General features: G+C 57.9%; 1 protein-coding gene across 2 annotated transcripts; it reads right to left on the bottom strand.

Annotated features, from left to right (window-relative positions):
- Positions 1 to 1547: 1547 nt before the first annotated feature.
- Positions 1548 to 19349, bottom strand: PLPP7 (phospholipid phosphatase 7 (inactive)). 2 transcript variants are annotated; one of them, XM_027615788.2, is made up of 3 exons: positions 18622 to 19349; positions 4747 to 5107; positions 1548 to 4072 (listed from the first exon to the last, which is right to left on the bottom strand). In XM_027615788.2, coding segments are annotated over exons 1-3 (813 nt in total). In that variant the 5' UTR covers positions 19073 to 19349; the 3' UTR covers positions 1548 to 4071. The 2 variants fall into 2 exon arrangements, with proteins under 2 accessions (XP_027471589.1, XP_027471588.1); XM_027615787.2 differs by having other exon boundaries at positions 1548 to 5107.
- Positions 19350 to 23640: the final 4291 nt, after the last annotated feature.

Below are 23640 nucleotides of genomic sequence, written 5' to 3' on the forward strand. Positions count from 1 at the left end.
CTTGCTCTAATGCTCCCACCTATGCAGGGCTAGTATTAAGCCCATTTTATAGAGGGGGAACTGAGGCTCGGAGGGCGTTTGAAGCCGGATCTGACTCCCATGTGGGCGCTCCACCACCCTGCCCAGCCCACCTCCAGCTTGGCCCTCTGACCACGTGACCTGGACAGAGGCAACCCAGGTGTGGGAAGCTCTGGCCCACGCCTTTGGGGCCGGGTTGCCTTGAGGGGACATGTCCTCAGGCCTTTTCCTTACAGCACCAGGAGCCCCTGAGGGCTGGGGTGGCCACCTTCTCTGTCAAAGAGGATCTGCCCAGATCCCCCCTAACATGCTACGGCCCTGCTGTCCGCACCCCCTCGGAGCCCTTAGTCACAGCAACATCAGGGACAAGCCACACATTCCTGCGCAGCCAGGGAAATGACCTTTGCAGGTTTCCATGGTCACCGTTCTTGCAGGTAGTCTCTGGATTCCTGTTCTTCCACACTCTGGGAAGGGATCACCTTCACCACGGTGGCTGGGCGTGGGGGTGGGGTGCTGGGTGGACGGGATGGGAAAGATTGGAGGTAGGAGGGCACCGGGTGAATTCAGGAGCAGCTCCAGCCCCAGGAGGAGCGAGCCGAGGCCTCCGGGGTCTGGGTCCAGCTGATGGCGGGGGAGGGGAAGGAAGGGTGGAGGAGGTGTACAGACAGCTCCTGGGGCTTGATCCTGCCCTACCTGACATCCAGCCTGGCATAGTGGCGGGGAGTCTGGCCGAGGCCGACTTCAGACAACATGGCAGCCCTCTGGCACGGTGGGATTTGACTTTGTTTTTTTGTTTTTTAAAGCAGTACACCTGAAACTAATGTAACATTATGCATCAACTATACTTCTTCTTGCCTGTAAAATATGGCTAAGTCCCCTCCCCTCCCGTCTCCCCTCCCCTCCCTTTCCCTCTCCCCTCCCTTCTCCCCCCCACCTCTCCCCTCCTCTCCCCAGGGTCAGTTGTAAATTGAAGGGTCAGCTCCACTGAGCGGTGGTTACTGAGAGGTTAGGAAAGAAGGAGAGGCCTGAGATCTGAGGGCTAAAGAAAAAATCATGCCCGTGCTGAACAGACTCTCAGAGACGTGGAAGAGGCCAGCATTACCCCGATGACCCGAGCGGACACAGACAGATCGAGGACACAGCACAAACATCCCTCACGGATACAGAGGCAAAAATCCTTAACGAAATCTTTATCCTGTCCAGTCTAGCAATATTTAGAAAGGGTACTGCGTCTTGACCCCTGGGGTTTATCCCAGGTATGCCGGATTGGTTTACCATCCAGAAACCAGCTCTCATCTCAGAATTCACCGTAAATAAAGAGAGCAGTTGTTGGCTCTGGTCACGGAAGGGCATTTACTGTACCCACGTGAGCACACGCACACACTGTCTCCGGTTCCATCCCTGGGGTGCTGGGAGCTGTCCCCCAGCCACCCCTGCCCGCCCACATCCCCCCTAGGCGCTCTCCACGAACAGCGGGGTGAGGGCAGGTTCCTGAGGAATCGCAGCCTCCCCCCCCACCAGTCCCTCTCTCCCTGCTATGCTCTTGCGGGCTCCCTCGGAGGAATCCATCCATGAGGCCTGGGTGGCATCCTTGAGCACAGACCTGCCAGGCTCCCACATGGAGGGCACCCCTGAGTCACACAGGACCTCCCGGGGACCACTGTCACCCCTATCTGACCGAGCAGTACATGGAGGCTCCGAGAGGGGATGTCACCCCTGCCCGGAAGTGCTGACATTGGCCTGAGCCTGGGTCTCTAGCTCCCAGCGTGACCGACACCCCACAGGATGTGCCTCCCAGACAAAGCTTCCCAGGGACCTTTCCTCTTAACCATTTATCAGGCACTTGGGATCCCACCAGCCCCCTCTAACCCTTAGGGGGGCTGCTGAGAGCCCTCCGTTCTTCAGAAACCCCTCCTCATCCTACAGACTCCAGAGACCACCCCCCAGCCCCCGTAGATGGGCCCCAGAGGGCAGCCGCCCGTTCCCCAGCCCAAAGCTGGAGGAGGACCCACTGTGGATGACAGATTTCCAGGGTGGGGGTGAGTTGGGGAAGGAAGACACCCTCACCCCTTCTGCTCAGCATATCAGAAACTCATCACCCGAGAGCATCTGGGGAAACATGCAGAATGTATTTTAAAAAGACTCCAGAAGCAGCCAATGCTCCAGATTGGAAGTTGGGGCTTTTCATCGTGGTGGCCTGGCCAGTTTGGTGCCCCAGAGCCCCTTTAGGGGAAAGACAAGGCGCAGATGTCCTGCACCCCCAGCAGGGCAGGGAACCCTGGGGGCTCAAGAGAGCAGCCCCGGGGTCTTGGGAGAGTGGGCGGGTGGGGGGGGGAGGGTCCTGTCCGCAGGGGCCATGCCCCGGCCTGGCTGTGGGGGGTGCCCACAACCATTGAGGATGTGGTGAGGATTTGGGTCCCCTGCAGCAGGAGGGGTGGGTGGTCAGCCCCGAGGGCTAGGCCGGTGGAACAGTCTGGGTCCGGAGACCCAACCCCCCTCCATCATTGGCAGCTGGGCCCCTCTGCCCATGGCAATGTGCCCTATCCTTGCCCTGTCCCCATGGCCTGGCTGAGAGACAAAGGTGGGTTCCTCCCCCAAAGGGTCATAGGTGTTATGGGTCGAATTGTGGCCTCCCCCAAAAGATACGTTGAAGTCCTAACTCCCGGTACCTATGACCATGACCTTATTTGGAAATAGGGTCTCTGCAGATGTGATGAAGATGTCGGTTAAAACGAAGTCACACTGGAGGAGGTGGGCCCTGATCTCCCGTGACCGCTGTCCTCAGAGCGGAGGAGGCACGGATGCGGGGAGAAGGTCCTGCCGGGGCTGAGCAGGGACGGAAAACTGTGGGGCCGTGGCCAGCATACCCCCAGGACCCCGGGCACCAGCAGAAGCCGGACGGGCAAGGCAGGGCTCTCCTCAGAGTCGCAGAGGCAGGATGGCCTCGGGGACCCCTTGATTTTGAGCCTCTACCTCCAGATCTGTGAGACAATAAGTCTCGCAGGGGCTTTAGGCCGCTGGCTTGTGGCACTTCTCTACGATAGCCCTGGACGCTGAGCCGAGTGGCGGGGACGTGGGCGGTGGGCTGCAACATACTGCCCCCTGCAACCTTGGGCAAGTCACCTCCCCTCTCTGGGCCTCTTTTTCTCCTCCGCACCATGGGCACGTCAGTGGCCCCACGTCAGAGGCCTGACATAAGGTGTCGAGCCCTCACACACTAAGCGCTCGCTCCTGGAACCCCGAGCCCCGGCCCCAGCCTGACGCGTCTCCCCCCTACCCTGCCCTCTGGGCGCAGCCGTGTGGGGCTCCCTCTCATCTGTGACAGGCACGGCCTCTTTGCTCCCTCCTCCCCCGCCTGGAACACTCTTCCCCTCCTTCCTGGCCGGCCCCCGGCCCGAGCTCCCCTGGTGCCCCTCGTCATGGCTCTCCTCGGGCTCGCCTGTGTTGGCCTGATGGCTTGTCCACTGGCTTGGGGGCAAGGAGCCAGGGAGACCTGAGGCTGGAGCGAGAGAGGGTCCGGGCCCCCAGGGGAGACCCCGACGGTGGCACCTTAGGGGCATCCCGAGCTGTTCATGACCCAGGCCCTGGACCCCCAGACAGTGACCTCAGGGAGAACGACCCACCAGCCTGGAAAAGTCTAGGAGCCCCTTGCCCCCTGACCACTTGACACCTTGGCCCGTCTGGGGCTGAAGAAATCCCACCCTGGTTGTCAACAGAGACTGTCCTGCCCGGAAACGTGCATCACATGAGAGAGAGCACGCGGGAGAGGGTCCGCTGCATGTCATCTGTATTGTCACATGAAACGCACATCCATAACGGGTACTTGGAAATGACCTATCAGGTCACACGGAGTCCGGCCCCTGGGGGCCAAAGCGGCACCGATGCCCGTGGCCGGGGGCTCTCCGCAGGCGGCACGCGACACCGGGCCTCCCCGGGCGCTGGAAGAGGCCCACTCTCGCTCAGGCCCTCCGGCTCCCGGGCAGCATCTCCCAAAACGTGCTTGAAGAGGCGGCGGATCTTTGGGGGTCTGCAGCTGTTCCTCGAGAAAAGGGGTCTATGGCCAAATAAGTTGAGGAAACATGGAGTTAAACCGGGTCTGACAGGAAGCGTTTCTACAGGACTTGTCAGAGCCTTTATGACAACAACGGCCCTTGTGAACGGCCAGCATGGGGGCAGAGTACGCAGCATTCCCCAAGGTTATTTGACCACAAAACCCTTTTTCTTCCAGAAGCGTCTTGTAGGCCGGCGTCCGGCATGGCACCCTTGGGAAAGGGCTGCCCTAAGCTATCGATGACCGTTAACGGCAGTGGCACCTGGGTTGGGCGCTGGCTGGGGGTGTCTTGCCAGGCATCGCGCTGTGGCATGGGGGGCATGGCCAAGCACTCAGCAGTCACGATGACAAAGGGACAGGACAAGACTTGGCCCTGCTCCTGCCACCTTGGTTCTCGCCTTCCTCCTCCAGGGCAGAAGCAAAGCACGGCTGTCCCACGGGTGCCCGGCCTGCCTCGAGAGGACACTCGCAGTCTCAGCGCAGGAGCGGGGACACCGGGCATTACCAGCCACACCGGCCCTCGGGGCGGCCTGGCCGAGGTCGCCAGCCTCCAACCAAGGTGGGGGAGATGAGGCTGCGGGTTTGCCGCTGTCCCCCCCCCCCCCACCGCCGGCCCTGCTGCTCCTGTCCCCTCTCTCGGGCCACCCCGGGTCCTGAGCCACGGCCAGGTGGCTCACCAGGCAGAGATGAGCATCTGGCAGGTGTTGGAGGACATCCAGACCAGCTCCACCAGGCGGAACTGGAAGTAGCCGATGATGAAGCCCGAGATGACATCCGTGATGTGGTGGCGGCCGATCATTACGCGCGACAGGCCCACGCAGAAGGCCCAGAGCACCAGCAGGACGCGCAGGGGCACTGCCAGCACCAGGTGGCTGAGGAAGAACTTGGACACCATGGCCGCGCGGCTGGCGTGCCCGGCAGGGAAGGCGTAGATGTCCATGGTGAGGTAGTCCAGGAGGCTGGGGCTCGTCTCGAATGGGCCGCGCCTCTTGATGAGCTTCTGGACGCCGGCCACCGTCATGATGTCCAGGAGCAGAGCTGTGGGCGAGAGAGAGAGAGAGAGAGAGAGAGAGAGAAAGAGAGAGAGGCCCGAGGGACGGTCAGTGTCCCCTCACAGCTCAGCACCCCCCACCCCATCTTGCTTTCTTCCTTCCAGCCACACTCACCCTGGGGCATGTTTCCACCTCAGGGCCTTTGCCTGTGCTGTTCCCTCTGGCTGAACGCCCTTTTCCTGGGCTATCCACTGGCTCATGCCTTCCCGACCACCTGTTTACCACAGCCCTGGTACTCTCTACCCCTCCCGGACTTCCTCCTTACAGTGTTTCCCAGCCCTGACACATCACACACTTTCTTAGCATTTCTCTCGTCTCTCTTCCCTGATGCTACAGATGCTCTGAGAGGGTCCGGACCCAATTTCTTCATGGTGCTCAGGAAAGGTGCTGCATGAAAGAGTGGGTCATCGGGAGGCATCGCTGGCCCCTGGGGGCCCCTCGGAGGGCCTGATCCACTGCCCTGGCTGGTGATTGTTCTCGAAGGACCTCACTGAGGTTCCTGCTGCGTTGAGAGCAGCACATTACCACCCCTGTTTTTTTTAATTTGTTTTTTAAAAGATTTTATTTATTTGAGAGAGAGAGAGAGAGCAAGCGAGCAAGCATGGGGGCGGGGTGAGGGGTAGAGGGAGAGGGAGAAGCAGTCTCCCTGCTGAGCAGGGATCCCAGGACCCTGGGATCATGACCTGAGCCGAAGGCAGACACTCAACCGACTGAGCCACCCAGGTGCCCCTCCATCCCTGATCTTTAAAAGTTAAGGTGAAATTCACGTCACTTACAACGAACCATTTTTTAAGTGCACAGTTCAGTGGCATTTAGTACATTCACAGGACTGGGCAACCATCACCTCTATCCAGTTCCTGCATATGTTGGTCACCCCGAAAGGGGGTCCCGCACCCAGTGAGCAACCAGCCCCCGTCCTCCCCACAGCCCACTTGTCTGCTTTCTGTCTCGATGGATCGGCCTCTTCTGGACGTTTCGCATCCAGGGAATCATCCCCGCGGCACGGGCCCGTTCCTCATTGCCAAGGCTGAATAATATTCCCCTGTCTGGATGTACACGGTTGGTGTCTCCGTCCATCTGTCCGCGGACATCTGGGCGGCGGGCACCTCCCGGCTATTATGAATGTTTGCGTGCGAGTATTTCTCAGCGCCTGTTTCCAGTTCTTGTGGGCGCACACCCACGGGTGGGGTCACCGCGTCCTACGGTGATGCTACGTGTCTCTTTAGGCGGGACCCCGTCACACTAGTTTCCGCGGCAACCAAACCACACCGTCCCCCTGTTACAGACGACAAGACAAAGCCTTGGAGATGGGACCGTTCATCCCTGCGGCTCCTCCTTTCCAGAGGGGTCCGCCCTTTCCCTCCCCCACTGACTTATTCTCCCTCATCCTTCAGGCCTCGGCATGAACGTCACCTCCTCAGAGAGGCCTTCCCTCACCACCAGGTCAGGCCCCGAATGGCGCGTTCCCAGCACATCACGTTCACCCTCCTCGTCACTCGCCCAGCTGCAGCCAAGGAACCCTCTGGCTGGCGAGATACTCGGCATCGGCTCCTCCCCGCCTCCCTGCACCATCCCTCCATGGAGGCCGGGGCCGGGCCCCCTCATTCACAGGTTTGTGCCCTGGGCCAGGCATGGAATGGAAGTCTCTAGATGTTTGTGAAGTCACTGCCTGGGGTGAATGGCCAGGGGCACGAGCTCTTCTCCCGTTTGGGAGCTCGGGGGAGGCCTGGGTCTTCATCCATCCTGCCTCCGCCCACCCACTCCATGCTGTGTGGTCTTGGAAGGGGTGCTCTGTCTCTCTGTGCTGTTAGAGGAAGGCATGGTGCCAAGGCTCCGGTTTCACCCAGCTGATCCCAGTGGCATCCAGACAGCCAATGGGGGGAGGAACCTCCGAGGAAACCGTCCCCACCCTTAGAAAGGCCCCTGGAGACCCCTATCAATCACAGCACCTGGAAACCCTTCTTCAGGTGACAGAGGAGACCAGGCATCGTGGTGTGACGGCCAAGCTCACGAGTGTCACAGAGACCTGGGTTTGCATCTCAGTCTGGGAGCCTCCTGGCTGTGCAACCTTGGACAAGTCACTCACCTTTCCTCACCAGGACGATGAGATCACAGACACCTACCTCCTGGAGGGGGTCAGGCCCAGGTGACCAGCCTTCTCAAGTGTGCCTGGGACAGAGGGGTTTCCTGGGACACAAGACATTCAGGGCTCAAACAGGGACATCCCAGTGCACTGGGGCAAGCTGGGTCCCCCGTCATGCCTGGCACAGCAGGAGGGCCAGAGAAAGGTGGAGGATTGATTGCCACTATGCGATAATTCACTGCAGCTGTGCGCTGGGAGCTTTTCTGGAAACTGCAGTGGATATCTAAATTGTTGGCCTACAACGGCTCTTGCTCAGACATGGGGAAAAAATCCAACCAACATTTGAAAAAAAAAAATGATGCAGTAGGTATTCACTATAGAAAGTTTACAAATTAGAAAACAAGAGTAAAATTTTAAATCACCTGTAATCCTGCCACCTACAGGTCGCTGCTGTTCCAGACCCTCATCCACCTACGGAGCATGCATAGATTTAATATCTGTAACACGCTCTGCACACGGTTCTGTAACCTGCTTGGGAAAATCTGGCCACACCCCGCCCCCCGACTCCCACAGCCGTGGCAGATGAAGCCCCGTGGCATGTTTATTGAAAGGTCCCAGCACGGGCCGTTCAGATCGCTCCCAAATTAACACTGCGTTCCCTGGTTAGTTGTGCGGAACTTCTCGGCCTTCCTTGTTACCTGCACCCTGCCCCCCCAACCCCACAGGACTGCTGCCTGCTATCTGGTCTCTTGGTTTGGGATCTGAAGCCCTGGCCTCTCGCGGGCCTTCCCCTCTCTATAGCTGATGTCTGCCCACCTTGGCAGGTGCCTGGCCAGCAAGGGAGTCCAGGAGCAGGGAGCCGTGGGCGGAGAGGCGCCGGCCCGAGGGAGGCCGAGCCGCCGGGAGTGAGGGAACCTCGTTCTATAGGCGCCCACCCCGCATTTCCATGGCAACTCGTTCCCGGGAGCTAGCCAGCTCCTCCAGGGGGAGGCGTGTGGCCGGCCAGCCCACTGACCCAGGTGGAGGCCAGGCCCAGGCAGGGAGCCAGGTGGAGCCTGCGGGAGGTCACAGTCCCAGCAGGAGGAAGGGACCAGGGCTGCCAGATCCCCAGGGCAGGGGGGAGCTGAAGGGAGGCAGCTGACCCCTGACGCTCTTGGCCTCATGGAGCAGGAACGGCAGGAGGCCAGGCAGGAGGGGGGCAGTTCTTGGGGTGGGGGTTCAACTCACAGCTTCCAGGATCACGGGTGGGGTCAAGTTCTCCCTGCACTACTTAAGGACGAGTCCTTCACTTTTCAGGACCTTGACCCCCTCACCTGTAGCGGGCTTGTCACAGGACACAGTGAGCTCCTCAGTGCCCGAGAGGCATCCGGCACAGCCTATGTGTGCTGGGTGATGGCATGGCTGCTGTCATCCTCCCTCAGTCTCAGTCGGCCCGACCTGGTGGCTAGCTGCCATCAAGCAGGTGCATCGGTGAAAGGGTTTCCTTCTGTGAGCTCCCACCAGGGTCAGACTTTTACATGGCCCCGGTCCTGCGACCTCCGTCACCTGAAGGGAAGTCAGAGCATCCAGGGCCCGAGCTTCCCTGGTGCTGGGGGGCAGTGGCCAGCCACAGTCTGCGTGTCAGGTGGGCTGCCGGGGTCTGAGGGGGCTAACGTGGACCAGAGCCAAACAGGACACTAGCCACTGGAAGACACAGTCGTCTGTCCAACCGGTGACCAAGTTTCCTAGCCAAAAAACCAGGGTTCATCAACTTGGCAAGTTGCTGCTGGTTTGAAATCTGCCTTCCCAGACAAGTGTGAGTCCTGGGGAGGTGTCCGCAGAGGAGTTGGGCGGGAGCAGCGTTGGCACGTCTAGGCTGCCCAGTGGGGGCCCTGGGCTCAGGGCCTGGCTCAGATTCGGTGGCTGAAGGCAAGAAGGGCTTCTGCCCCCACTCCCCCCACAAGCCCCAGCTCTCCTCATGGGTGGTCAGGATCCACAGGCCAAGAACTGAGCTAGACCCACACCCTCCACACAGCAGCAGAGTGTTTTTTCCCCGGTGAAAGCATTTACAAAGACTCAGTACATGAACCAGATGACCAAGGCCGCCGGGTGGTGAAGCTGGCGGGGGGTGGGGGGCTTGGCTCTGCGACCCTCCCCTGCCCCCCTGACGGAGGCCTCGGAGGCTGCCTGTGTCGCATGATTTAAGAACCCTGCATCTGGGCCTTGGGGAACCTGCTGCTATTTCTGGCTGGTTCTGTCTCTTGAGGCCATAATGTGGTAGAGACTCTACCCCTTTGCCCCGTGCCCCTCGGAGACCGCTGGGCCATCCTAAGCCGTGTTCATTCATTCACTTGACCTCCAGTTCTTGGGTAGGTCAGGCGGGGCCGGGCCTGGGGCTGGAGAATCAGGCTGGCCGAGGCAGCAGGCGGGCAGTAAGCACTGGATACAGAGTTCCCGTACAGGTGCAGCGGGCCGGTGGCCTCCCCCGCGCCACGCTGCCTCCGACCTGCCCCGTGCCGAGGCTTCCCCGGGCCCCCCACCCCCCAGCCCCTCTCCTGCTGCCCCGACAGGGCCGCCCTCCCCTCCTCCAGCGCCGGGGCCAGCCCTCCCTGTGACTGTGATTCTGACACTGTCAGCGCATAATCTACGGCCCAGAAATAGAAGCAAATGGCGCCATCACTCAGGGCTCCGTGAATTCTGCTCGCCCGGCGTTGTCAGGTTCCCTGACCTACATTCCTCCTGGACTTGGAGGGAGGCAAGGGCTGCCCCTCGGGGAAGGCCCGCCTGGCAGGACACTCGGGGGCGAGGGGCAGGAGAGTAGCCGAAGCCCGCTGCCCCCTGACAGCTAACCTGAGCAGGGCCGAGCAGGGAACCTCCTGGCCTCCACTCCCTGCCATCAGCCAGGGCACGCACCTGGGCTCCAGAGTCAGAGGCCAGCTTCAAGGGCAGCTGCTTGCAAACAGTGTGACCTTGGCACGTACCTCTGTCCGAGCCTCCCTCCCCTCACTGACAAAATCCCGGAGGCCGCCCGAGGGCTACTCGTAGGAAGCGCTACCTAAACAGGGCCTGGGACAGGGTCGGGCCTCCCTCACCGCCTCTCATGCTTGTACTGGTGGCCATCGCCACGCTCAGACCCTCTCAGCAAGCAGGACTCTGAGGTGCCTGGACCCCCAGGCCCTGCTGCCCCAGTGGCCTCCCGGCCTCAGAGCAGGGTGAGACCCTGCTTGGCACCCTCTGTCCTCCCCCAACCCAGAGACCCTGGGGGCCTGTGCTGCCCAAGGAAATGGGCCTGCCGGGGTGCAGGGGCGAGGCAGGAACCAGAGCTTTCTTAGAAAAAAACAGCTATCATGGGGGATTTGGAATTGGCTGCTCCTGAGGTCTCCTGCCCGCCTGTGGCTGGCTGCAAGTGCCTGCGTGCATGTCTGCCTGGAGGCAGGGGAACGGCTGGGATGACCTCTCACGGCCGCTGTGGAGGCCATGCCCTCAGGAAGGAGTAGAGCTGGGCCGTTCGGGGGCTCCTGGTTGGCTGCTGGGGGGACAGGCTTGTGGGCCGCGACTCTCCCTGGCTGAGGCTGGGGGTCGACCCCGCCTCTCATCCCCCATTCCAGCTCCTTCAGGAGCTGGGGGGGGCAGCCCACAGTGCTGGGGGGCAGTGTAAATGGGCCTAAACTTTCTGAAGCGCATTTGGCCTCAGACTTAGAAGTCTTTGCAACACATCTCCCTTGATTCAGTTCTCCGGCCCGTAGGAATGGCTCCTCGGGAAATAATTAGGGATGTGCCCCATGATTCACGGTCAAGGGTGGCCACTGCAGCATTCTTCATAACATTGAAAACCGCACCAACCCAGTGCCCTTGAGTAGGACCGGATGGGACACATCGTGGCCAAGTCTAGACAATGGTGCACTCTGAGGCCAACGCCAATGATGAGGTAGATGTGTATTTATAGCCACCGAGGGAGTGCAGTGGGGTTTTCTGTTAAGTGGGAAAGGCCAAGCCCCAAACAGGATTTACAGTAGGATGCCATTCTTATAAAATAAGATGTAGATGTGTTTAGAGGTAGAGAAAAAAAGTCTGGAGGGCACCGCACTGAGTGGTAACAGTGCTTCTCTCTAGGTGGGAAGATGAGGGTGATTTTCATGGTCTTTTTGTAATTCTGTATTTAAATTTTTCCTTACCACAAACAGGCATTACTTGGGCACATTTTTAAAAAGTTATTTTTACAGGGGCACCTGGGTGCTGCAGCCAGTTAAGCGTCCGGCTCTTGGTTTCGGCTCAGGTCAGGGTCTCAGGGGCGTGAGGTCGAGCCCCACATCCGGCTCTGTGCCGGGTGTGGAGCCTGCTTGAGGTTCTCTCTCTGCCTCTCCCCACGTGCTCTCTCTCTCTCTCTCAAATAAATCAATCTTTTTTTTTTTTTAAGATTTGTTTATTTATTTGAATCAGAGCTGGGAGCAAGAGAGAGAGAGAGCACATGAGCAGGGCGGGGTGGGCAAAGGAAGAAAGAGAATCTCAAGCAGACTCCCCGTTAAGGGCAGAGCCTGACGTGGGGCTCGATCCCAGGACCCTGAGATCATGACCTGAGCCGAAATCAAGAGTCAGACGCTTAACCAACTGAGCCACCCAGGTGCCCTTCAAATAAATAAATCTTAAAAAAAAAAAAGTTATTTTTACAAAAGGACAAATATTGCATGACTGCACTTTTATGAGGTCCCTAGAATAGACAAACTCATAGAGACAGAAAGAAAGTAGTGTTTACTAAGAGTTGGGGGATGGGTGAGGACATTCTGCCAAGTGAACTAAGTGAATGAGGAGTTCTTTTTTTTTTTTAAGATTTTATTTATTTATTTGACACAGAGAGAGAGAGATAGTGAGAGAGAGAGCACAAGCAGGGGGAGCAGCAGGCAGAGGGAGAGGGAGAAGCAGGCTTCCCGTGGAGCAGGGAGCCCGACGCGCGGCTCGATCCCAGGACCCCGGGATCGTGACCTGAGCCGAAGGCAGCCGCCTAACCGACTGAGCCACCCAGGCGCCCCTGACTGAGGAGTTCTTGATTACTGGGGACAGAGTTTCACTTTGGGAAGATGGCAAAGTTCTGGAGGTGGATGGGGGTAAGTGTCGCACACACTTGCACACCCAAGTGTGAATGCACTTAATGCTACTGAATTTTAGCACTTAAATACGGTTAAAATCATAAATTTTATGTTATGTGCATTTCAGCACACGCACACCAAAGTTATTTTAAAAAACAAGCACGTGGTCCCAGCAGGATGCGGCTCTTGGGGAGGGGTGAAGGGAGCAGAGGGGTGGGGTGGGGGGGGTCCTAAGAGTAGGCGAGAACCTTCCAGTCTCTTAGCACTGGGACCTCTGCTCTGCTGGGTTGAGTAGTGTGTGTATGTGCGCGTGCGTGTGCGTGTGTGTCCCCATGCCCGGCACCTCTCCTGACCTGGGCAGCCCCTGACGTCAGCCGGAGCCACGCCCCCAGCCCCGGGCACCCGCGAAGCCGCCACATGGGCCCTGGCCGGTCTCTATCTCCCCTGGCCTGAGCGATCCTGAGCACGTTCTGTAACTTTGCAGGCTTCCATTGCTCAACTGAAGAATCCAGATACTAAAGTCGGCTCTATCTCTGAAAACCATCGAGGTACAAGGAAATGAAAACTACGGGCATTGGAGTCTGACGGCAACATCTATTCACTCAGCTGAGTGCCAGGCGGTGTAGACACGAGCCTGCCCAGTTGCACATGGCCACAAGGGCAGCTGTTAGGACGGCGCCTGGGCAGGGGGCGGCTGAAGGCCCCCCAGAGGGACCGACATCTCACCGAGCCCCACTGAGACATGACAAGTGAAGCAGGGGTGGGGGAAGGAGGGGGCCTTCTCTCCCCCTGCAGAGCTGGCAGGGAAGGCTAGGGGCAGCCTAGGTCGCCATCGATTAGGGACAGGCTCTGCAAGTCTCGGGGACGGTCATCACCACGCTGTCCCTGAGAGCAGGACCCGGTGGGCAGTGAGGGAGAGCCGACGCCACAGATTATACGGAGGGTCTGCCCAGGGGGGCTGGGTGGGCGTAGGGGTGATGCAAGGCTGAGGGACCCGTTCTGGTTTCTGAACCTTCCAAACCTGAGGCAAAGGGACGTGGGGCCGAGACCATGGTCCCGAAGAGCACATTCACGGCCCAGCAGGTCCTTTGCTACCCGTGAGAAGGAGGCCAAGCTGGGCAAAACACCCCAGGAGGTCATTTGAGAAACAGATGCTATGTGAGCACGTGCAGAGTTAGGGTGTCACATGGGGCCAGAGGCCCATGCAGCGGATGTCACTCCTGGGAAGGGGGGTTCAAGGGTTTTTTTCGTCATCTGTCCTTGTAATGTTTGAGTTTTCCTTACTGTAAGAACATACAATGAGGGCGCCTGGGTGGCTCAGTTGGTTAAGCGACTGCCTTCGGCTCAGGTCATGATCCTGGAGTCCCGGGATCGAGTCCCGCATCGGGCTCCCTGCTCAGCGGGGAGTCTGCTTCTCCCTCTGACCCTCCCCCCTCTCATGCTCTCTCTCTCTCTCATTCTCTCTCTCAAATAAATAAATAAATAAAATCTTTTAAAAAAAGAACATACAATGAAAAGGTGCTCAACATCACTAACCATTAAGGAAAAGCAACTCAAAACCACGAGATACCACTTTTCACGCTCACTAGGATGGTTATTATCAAAACCCAGAAAACAGCAGGTGTTGGCAGGGACACGGAGAAATCGCGCAGCCCCTGTGCATCACTGGTGGGAACAGAAAACGGTGCAGCAGCCGTGGGCAACAGTACGGGGGTTCCGCAAAAAATTAAACATAGAATTACCATTTCACCTGCCAATTCCACTTCTGAGTATTTATCCCAAAGCACTGAAAGCAGGGACTTGAACAGATGTATGCACACCCGCGTTCCCAGCAGCACTATTCACAATAGCCGAAAGGCGGAAGCAACCCAGGTGCCCACTGATGGATAATGGATGGACAAGGTGTGGTCTACCCACACCATGGAGTATTATTCGGCCTTAAAGAGGAAGGAAATCCTGACACCTGTGACAACATGGAGGAACCTCAAGGACATGAGGCAAAGTGAAATAAGCCAGTTGCAGAAGGACAAATACCGTGTGAGTCCACTTTTCTGAGGTCCTGAGAGAAGTCAAGTTCATAGAGACAGGAAGTGGAATGGTGGGCACCAGGGGCTGGGGGAGGGGAGAATGGGGAGTTAGTCTTTTTTTTTTTTTTTAAAGATTTTATTTATTTATTTGAGAGAGAGAGAATGAGAGATAGAGAGCACGAGAGGGAAGAGGGTCAGAGGGAGAAGCAGACTCCCTGCTGAACAGGGAGCCCGATGTGGGACTCGATCCCAGGACTCCAGGATCATGACCTGAGCCGAAGGCAGTCGCTTAACCAACTGAGCCACCCAGGCGCCCGGGAGTTAGTCTTTATGGGGGCTGAGTTCCAGTTTGGGAAGACGAGAAAGTTCTGGAGATGGGCGTGGTCATAACATGGTGAATGTTTTTAATGTTTGTGAAGTGTGGATTTAAAAGTGGTCAAAATGGTAGGTTTTGTATCGTGTCGATTTTTTCACAATAAAAAATGATACAGCGGGGCGCCTGGGTGGCTCCTTTGGTTAAGGGTCTGCCTTCGGCTCCCTTTGTGATCCTGCGGTCCTGGGATCAAGCCCTGCATGGGGCTCCCTGCTCATCGTGGCGTCTGTTTCTCCCTCTCCCTCTCCCTCTTCCCCACCCCTGTCTGTGCTCGCTCTCTCTCCCACTCTCTCTCTCAAATAAGTGAAAAATTACAAAAATGATATAGAACAAGAAGAATGTATAGTTTTCATAATCAGGAAAATCTCAATAAAGAGATCATGGCAACAAGACATGGGAGCCGTTGTCCACCAAGCACAGGCCCACCAAGAAACCGGATGCACCTCGGTCACCTGTCAGGTGGCTCCCTTTGGGATCAACAAGCCGAGAGCGGCAGGGGAGGGACAAGGGAGGGGACGTGGCATCCACAGGCGTCTAGAGCCTGCAGGGGACCTGGGACTGCCTTTATTCCGGTGATGATGAGAATGGTGATCACCACTACTGCAGGAGAGCTCACAGGCCCTGGGACGCACCAGGTTTCTTATGTGTATTCTTTGGTGAACAGTCCCAGCCACCCGTTTGACAGACGAGGGAAATGAAGCTCACAGAGGAAAGTCCCTTGCCTGAGTTCCCACAGCAGGGCTAGGATTTGCACCCAGGTCCAGCCGACTCTGGAGACCAAGGTCTTGCCAGTGGCTCTGATCCCTTTGGGCTTTTTCTCCAGTCTGGGCAGCATGCCCTGGGGGAGGGAAGGCGGAGCAGGGGGGCCCGTGCAGAGAACTTCCTCTGGGCCCAGCTGGGACTCCTCCCAGGCCCCGCGGCTAGACTCCCATTTCCCAAGGCCCCTGAGTTTTCTGCTCTGGGGCCGCAGAGAGCCCAGGTCCCAAATGTACAGGTGGGGCCTCCACTCTTAGGGTACTGGGTGGCATTGGACCCCCACTGGGAATGGCATCGGACACCCCCTGTGCCCAGTGCTTTCTCAGCTTCCCATAAACTGCTGGAGCCCCGGGTACAGATCAGGAAACTGAGGCTCAGGGATGGGATCCGGCTTGACCAAGTTCACAGGAAGAGAACGGGTCAGGGGCACCTGGGGGGCTCAGTCGTTAAGCGTCTGCCTTCGGCTCAGGTCATGATCCCAAGGTCCTGGGATCGAGCCCCGCGTTGGGCTCCCTGCTCGGCGGGAAGCCTGCTTCTCCCCCTCCCACTCCCCCTGCTTGTGTTCCCTCTCTCGCTGTGTCTCTCTCTGTCAAATAAATAAATAAAATCTTTAAAAAAGAAAGAGAGAGAGAGGGTCAGAGAAGGACTGGACAGAGCCCAGTCTGACCCCGGAGCCTGTGCTCTAGGATTGAAGGCTGCCCCCTCGGCCCCCCAGAGACCGAAGGATGGACAGAAGCCTGCAGTTTGTGCTCAGTGGATGGGCTGTTCTCCCAGGTGGAGAAGGGCGCCAGCAGCCCCCTTGGCAGGCTGGGCCAGAGCCGTGGGATTAGAGCCCACCTTGGCTACTTGCTGGAGTTTTCTCCCATGGAACTGAAAGGCTTGGTCTGCATCCCCCAGAGTGAGCCGAGCCCACAGAGCACTCTGCCGGCTCTGAGCGGCTGCTTTGTGTTGGGCCCTCATTTCTCCGTGGTCTCGGTAACTAGAGGGGCTGGGAGGTGGAAAACAGCCCGCCAGACCCTTTGCTCCCTTACTGCATATGTGACCCTTCACCTCCTTGCTGTGTTCACGCCTCTGGAATGGATTGGGTGGTACGCCCAGGCTGCAGGCGAACAGTGATTGGGGAGGGGAGGGGTTTCCCGTCTGGAGGATGTGGCTTTGGTTCCTGGGCCGAACACTAACACTTGTGTGCGGTGGGCATGTCCCTTGACCCCTCTGAACCTCAGTTAACTCCTCTGTAAAGTGGGTATATTAATATTTATCCTATTAAATCATTAAAAATATTTTTAAAATTATGAAATACAGGACATTCATGGCTTAGTATTTGGTACATGATAAAGCTCAATAAATTCTTATTCAAGAAGGGAGACATCTCGAATCTTGGTCTTCATCCTCTGAAGCAGACACCTTTGTGCCCACAGCGGCGGGTTGCTGGAACGAGCCAGAAACGCCATCTCCACAGGCTAGAGCTGCTCCCAGTTCTCACCCCTGCCCCATCTCTGACTAGCTGCATGACCGTGGGCAAGCCGCTTCCCTGTGCCTCAGTTTCCTCCTCTGTACGAGGGGAAGAGTCACTGCCTCTCCTTCCCGGGGCTGTGTGAGGATTACAGCGACGGTGCGCTGGGAACACCAATGCTGGGCACACAGTAAACACTGAACACATTCCCAATACGGTGTCACCACCTCCAGCGTCATCCAGGGAGGGACGTGGGGGCAGGGTCGAGGGGGCAGGGTTGAGAGGGAGGCTTGAGGGTGCCTTCTCAGCCCTGTCCTTGGACACCAGACAACCTAACTCCCAACACAGCTTCCTTGAACTGCCGCTGTGTCTGGGGCTGTAACAGTCCCGGGGAAACCTTGGGTATTGAGCGTAGGGTTCTGCCCGTGGAAGCCCCTGGCCTGGCGCCTCAGCCACCTTGCTCTGCGCGCCCCCCCCCGCTCCCCCCCCCCCCCCCAGCTCCCAAGCCCACGGCACTGCGCCTGGAAAGAGCACAAGCCTGGGTGTCAGGCCGACCCGGCGCCAATCTCCAGCTCTGAAGCCTTGGCCAGGTTGCTTTATTTATAGGAACCTCAATTTCCTAATCTGTAAAGTGGGAGTGATAATAGCACCAGGCACGCGGGACTATCTGTTCGGGAGAAATAACAAGTAATGTAAACAATTTAAAAATGAGAACAAGAGAACACGGAGGGCGTAGGAGGCATCTGACCGATTCCTCCTCCGCGCGGCCCACCCACAGAGCGTCCAGCCCCAGCCCCTCCGGTTATCCTGCCTTCCTCTGGGACCACAGCTCTTAGTGGCCCAGCCCACATCCCTTCTGGAGCTGCGTTCCCCCGTCAGTGTGTGCTGAGCCTGAGACCTCCGGCTGCCTGTGCCCAAAATGGTGGCCACGCTGGGAGGGCCGGGGGGGTCCACGTGGGCCCAGCACGGAGGGTGGAAGCTTGGCGTTCCCCCAGCACCTTAGGGATCTGGAGGCGCCTGGAAGTGGTCAGGACGGGGGCCGGGTGTCACCTCGTGAGTGGAGGGGAGGGCCTGCCTTCCACATGGGTCCCCTGTGGCGCCTGGCACAGGGCAGCGCTAAACTGAGAGACGCTGGTGGCAGAGACTATGGTAGGACAAACCAAGGACCAGCTCACCTGCCGCTCCTCCAGTGACTCACCGAGGGAAGCAGGGAAGCAGCAGGTAAGGACCCTTGGTGGCCACAAGTGGGCGGAGCCACAGACTGGACCTCCGGCACCCCCAGACCCAGGCACCTGGCAGGGTCCCTGAACCAAGCAGAGGGGGCATCGGGGCAGCTCACAGGCGCGGTCTGCAAGCAGCCTAGGAACTCAAGGGCCCCAACCCATGGGATGGGAGTTACCCCGCTCTAGCACACTTACCGGGGATCCCTACCAGACTCCTGACCGCCTCCCTCAAGGCCACAGTGGTGCACTCTGCCGACAGCTGGGCCTTTCCTCGGAGGGCCCCACAGGGCCTCCATATCCTCGAGGCCCCCACTTTGGAGGGGGCCCCTGGTGGCACATCCCCAGTTCTCTCTTTCCCAAGCTGGAGGCTTGCTTGTTTCTGGGGCACCCTTCCTGCCTAACCTCATTAGATCATTCCAGTTGGTTTCTGAGGGCCCCACTCTTCCTGGCCGGGGTGGGGTGGCGTGGGCTCCCTCCCGGGGGGCCTGGCGGGGTGGGATGGTGGATGGCAGGCACACTCACCTAGGAGCAGGTTCATGAGCACCTCCTGGCCGGCCAGCGTGCTGCTCTTCACCAGGCAGAGGATGGTACCCCCGATCCAGGGGATGCCGTGGCCCGTGATGCCAATGAGCTTGACCATGGAGCGGGCGCTGGCCCAGGACGCGGCGCGGCCGGCACACACCCCCAGCCGCTTGGACATGCAGATGTCAATGGCCAGCAGGGAGTTGAAGGCGATGCCCTTGAAGGAGGGGTTCAGCTGCATGCAGTCCTCCTCGGGCAGCTGCTGTGACTGGCGCCGCTCGCGGGCCCCATCGCCAGGGGGCGGGGGCTGCGCCGAGGGGCCCGGGGCCTTCCTGCCTGAGCTGCGGGGCTCCGGGGCCCCCTTGGGGGGCTGGCTCAGGGACAGGAACTCAGCCCGGTTGAGGACATTGCTGCGGTCCCGGGCCCGGGCGCGGCTCTGGGAGGCTGGCATGGTGACGCTCACACGGCGAGGGCTGGTGCCAGCCCGGCTGCGAGGCCTTGTCCCCGAAGACAGGAGCTGCCCCGGGAGCCACCACCACTCCCTGCCTCCCTGCCTTCTCCGCAGCAGCTGTTAAATATAGAGTGGAGGATTGCACGTGGCTGTTTACCTCGGCTGCCACCGGGCTCCGAGGGGACGTCAGTGCCAGCTGGGCAGCCAGTCGAGCCCACCGATGCGGGCCGGCGCCAACGGAGCCAGGGGGAGGCGGGCGAGTCCACAGCTGCCCTGGCTGCCTCGGGCCTGGGCTATTTAAATCTTCCAACGGCTCACTCCCCGGGATCGGGGCACTCTGGGAAATGTAGTCCTTCTGCTGTTCTAACCTCAGCTGGGCCCACATGTGGGCCCTGGACCAACCCCTGCAATTTTACCAGGTTCCCTCTGAGCAGTGCAGACCCCTGTGAGCCAGCCCTGCCAGCCCCCCTGGTCCCGCGGACGGGGCGGCGGAGCCAGGTCAAAGGCCCGTCCGGGCACCAGACAGAATGAAAGACGTCACTGACAGCATCATCTTGGGTCCACTGGGGCCAGGCCCAGCACCTCCCCTCTGTGAGAGCATTTCATTAAGCTGGCAGGCTGGGGTTTTATTTTTATGTTTTAATCAGTCTTGAATTTGACTTCCCTGCATCAGAGTCCAATCAAGTGGCAATCCGTAAGATTTGATTTCCATTAGCGGGAGAGCTAATTGATCTGTTGGTAATGGATCTGCCCCTTGGAGGCTGTCTCCAACAGGGGCACTCCAGCAGCTCAGGCAGGCCCACGGCCATCAGACACCCAGCACGGGCAGCGAATGAAATGTCTGTCCCCGTCCCCGGGAAGCTCAGTGCAGTGGGGATTAAACCTGCAACGTGTAAATGATTGCAGGTGTAGAGATGTGGGGTAGGGTCACAGAACTCCGGCCCTGGGTTTGGCCTGGGAATCATGAGGGGGGGCTTCCCCTGGAAGAACAGGTGGGAGGCCCCAGGCAGGGGCGAGCCTACCCCGAGGAGGCCCGGGAGGCCCGTGTGGCTGGTGTATTGCACAAAAGGACAAGAGAGGCTGAGAGCCCAAAGAGGGCAGACCAAAGGGCCCAGTCAAGGATTTAGGGTTTGAGTCAGGCCTCTCTGTCCTCCTACCCCTGGTGACTAGAGGAACCGGAAGTCTCCACAGCCCTTATAGGGCTGACTGGGCCTGGGTTCAAGGGAAAGTCACTGGTATAGGGTGAGCGGAAGAGTCAGGAGCGAATGCCCTGGTCTCACAATTCAGGACAGCCAAGATCCTGTCCGCCCAGCTGGGCTGGAGGCAGGAGGCAGGAGGCAGGAGGCTGTGACTTCCCTTCCAATCATGGAGCCCACCCGTGAAGCCCAGGGCCCACCCCACATCCTGCCAGGCACCAGTGAGCTGCCTGGGGTGGGGTGAGTGCTCTCTGGCCACAGGGCACCAGCCGTGGGGTTCAGATTCTGACAGATGGGGGATGATCTGGGCTCTGCCCCCAACTAGCTGTGGGGTCTTGAACAAGCCACTTGAAGAATGCCAGGAAGTCTGTAAGGAACCCTGGATTCAGGGCTCCTGGAGTCTGGCTTCGCACCAACAGGTATGGCATAAGGGCCCAGTCTCTGGTGGAGGGTCCTTCTGACGGGGGCACCCGGAGGGGAGAGAAGACTGTGCCTTTTCTGCTGAACAGGATCAGTTCCTAACCCATGGAGTGAAAAAGCTCACTATGTGTCGGGGACCCTGCTCGGTGTGTAACAAACATCATCTTATCGGATCTCACGCTAGCTTTTTAAAGGAAGACACTATGATTCCCACGTTACAGGTGGAGAAACCAAGGCCCAGACTTCCCGGCATTCTTCTTCCAGAGGGCCCCATTCAGACCACACAGCTACAGAGGAGGATGTCCCAGCCTCTTGGGTAGACATGATGGCTTATGCTGCCTCCTCCCAGACCCTGGACACACGCGGATGGAGATGGACTCAGAACGCGCCGATAGTGGGCAGTGTACTGAGCTATGCGCTCTAACTTATTCACATCCTACAACCAACCTTTCCGTGAAGATGTGATACCACCCCCATTTTACAGATGAGGACGTTGAGGCTCAGAGGTGTGAAGGCCTCCAGCCAACAAGCCTAAAAGAGAAAAGAGTGGATGTTCAACTCCCAAGCAGTCCCTGGGGAGGAACACAAGGGCCTCCAGACACAGGTCCCTCGGACAGCAGGGACCTGGGTGTGCTCGCTCAGTTCTCCACCAGGGAACTCATCTCACGTTCCCTGGGTGGGGCCCCTGACCTCGGCTGACCTCTGGAAGGGAAGAGGAGCCCAGCCCAGACTGGGGCTATTAATGCCCTGAGGCCTGTGTCAGCATCTTGGTCTGGTCAGAGCTGCCAGCACGTTCTGAGGGCCACAGTGGGCTCTATGCTGAGGGGGTCCATGAAGTCCAACCGGGCTCTGCCGTGAGACAGCCCCAGGTTCAAACCGAGGCTCAGCCACCTCCAGCTTAGTGGCCACAAGTGAGTCTCGTGAGCCCTCCTGGCTCTGTTCCCCACTCTGGGGGGCTGGTGGAAGGACGGTGTGAGGGGCTCATTCAGCCTGGGACCTGCTCCTCCCTCTGTAAGGTGGGGTGACCCTGTTCACATTCTCAGACAGCTGAGACGCAGGCTCCATCCCTTTATGAGGCCCTACCATAGACCACACAGTCCCACTTCTCAAGGATTCTCAGAACCCACTCATTCACTGAATCGATGCTTTCGTTGATCTCTTCATGAAGCCTAGTTGTGGAGATAGGACACACACCCCGCGAAATAACTAGCCAGTTTATGAAACAGTTTACTTTTACCAATACCCTTACTTTTTTTTTCTTATTGTCAAGATACTACATGCTTACTGAAATAAATTCAATAAATGCAGACAATATAGGTAAAATCCTACTGCCTGGAGACCACCACGGTTAACATGAGGGTGGTCAGGTTATAAAGGAATTCTCACTTGTCTCATTTCCAATTATTATAATATTTTACGAAACTAAGTATTACTTTATTTTTTTAAAGATTTTATTTATTTATTTGACAGAAATAGCGAGAGCAGGAACACAAGCAGGGGGAGCGGGAGAGGGAGAAGCAGGCTCCCCACGGAGCAGGGAGCCCGATGCGGGGCTCGATCCCAGGACCCTGGGGCCATGACCTGAGCCGAAGGCAGACGCTTAATGATTGAGCCACCCAGGCGCCCCCTAAGTATTACTTTAATAATCAGAAAGAATATATATTAAACAAACTGTATGTGTATGTATCATATATACACAAATATGCATTTTAAAAAATGGTTGTGGGGCGCCTGGGTGGCTCAGTCGTTAGGCGTCTGCCTTCGGCTCAGGTCATGGTCCCAGGGTCCTGGGATCGAGCCCCGCATCGGGCTCCCTGCTCTGCGGGAGGCCTGCTTCCCCCTCTCCCACCCCCCCTGCTTGTGTTCCTGCTCTCGCTAGCTCGCTCTCTGTCAAATAAATAAATAAATAATCTCAAAAAAAATAAAAAGATGGTTGTTTTATATGCCCTTTAAAAAAATAACGTACATGTTTTCACTTAATATAAACCTGGCTATGTTTCCATGACAATCCACCATTTTTCAATGGCTGCTTGGCATTTTGTCATGTGGACGGGCCATATTTTATGTAAGCGACCTCTTATTATTGGACATGTAGATTGTTTCCATTTTATGACTATATAAAACTATTCTGCCATGGCCATCCTTATACACACACCCCTGCACACCACATATAAATGTAATTTATTTATAAGTATATAAACACGAACATAAATACGTGGTTCAAGTGGCAAGTGCCAAAGAAGACCATGTGCTCAGCTGCCTTCACATAGCTCTGATGGGTCACCCTGAGCTACGTACTGCAGTATCCAGACCTGGAAAAGCACGGATTATAGACGTTTCCAGCCAAACAGAGCAAGTCCAACCACCCTTTTCCCATGTTAGAGATGAGGAAGAGCAGCCTAGGCATCACCTGTGAGGCCACAGAGCTGGTCAAGGCCAGAGATGGGACGTGGGCTGGCTGGTCCCTGCAACTCTGAGCCTGCAGTCTTCCCTTGTGGCCACAGGTCCCCCAGCTTCTCCATTCCCTGACAGCTTGGCACTCACTAATTCACTCGCCTATTTGTGGAACACTTCTTGAGGACTGCTACACACCTGGCCTCATGCAAGGACCAGTGGGAAGTGCAAAGGTGACTCGGAGGTGCCCCGAGCCTGCAGAGCACCTGGCCTCCGCTGAGCCACTACCCCACCTGGCCCGGGGTCCACACAACCTTCCTGTTCCAGCCCTGTCAGGTGCTGAGAGAAGGCTGAAGCGACTTGCTAGGGCCCACAGCTGGGAAGAGGCACAGTAGGATTCAGACCCAGGTTGTGGGATCTAGAGCAGTCTGTACACAGCAGACACTTGCTGTCTTTAAATGTTTAAGAGAGATCAGGGCGCCTGCGTGGCTCAGTCGTTAAGCGTCTGCCTTCGGCTCAGGTCGTGATCCCGGGGTCCTGGGATCGAGCCCCGCATGG

This window comes from Zalophus californianus, chromosome 13 (genome assembly GCF_009762305.2).
Source record: "Zalophus californianus isolate mZalCal1 chromosome 13, mZalCal1.pri.v2, whole genome shotgun sequence".
Lineage (NCBI taxonomy): Eukaryota > Metazoa > Chordata > Mammalia > Carnivora > Otariidae > Zalophus > Zalophus californianus.

Bases quoted from the DNA above. Each gene is read 5' to 3' on its own strand.
- PLPP7 (XM_027615787.2), bottom strand. From the start codon at position 19,072: ATGCCAGCCTCCCAGAGCCGCGCCCGGGCCCGGGACCGCAGCAATGTC. The intron at 5,108-18,621 runs GTGAGTGTGCCT...TCTCGCCCACAG, and splicing joins GCTCATGAACCTGCTCCTAG to CTCTGCTCCTGGACATCATG.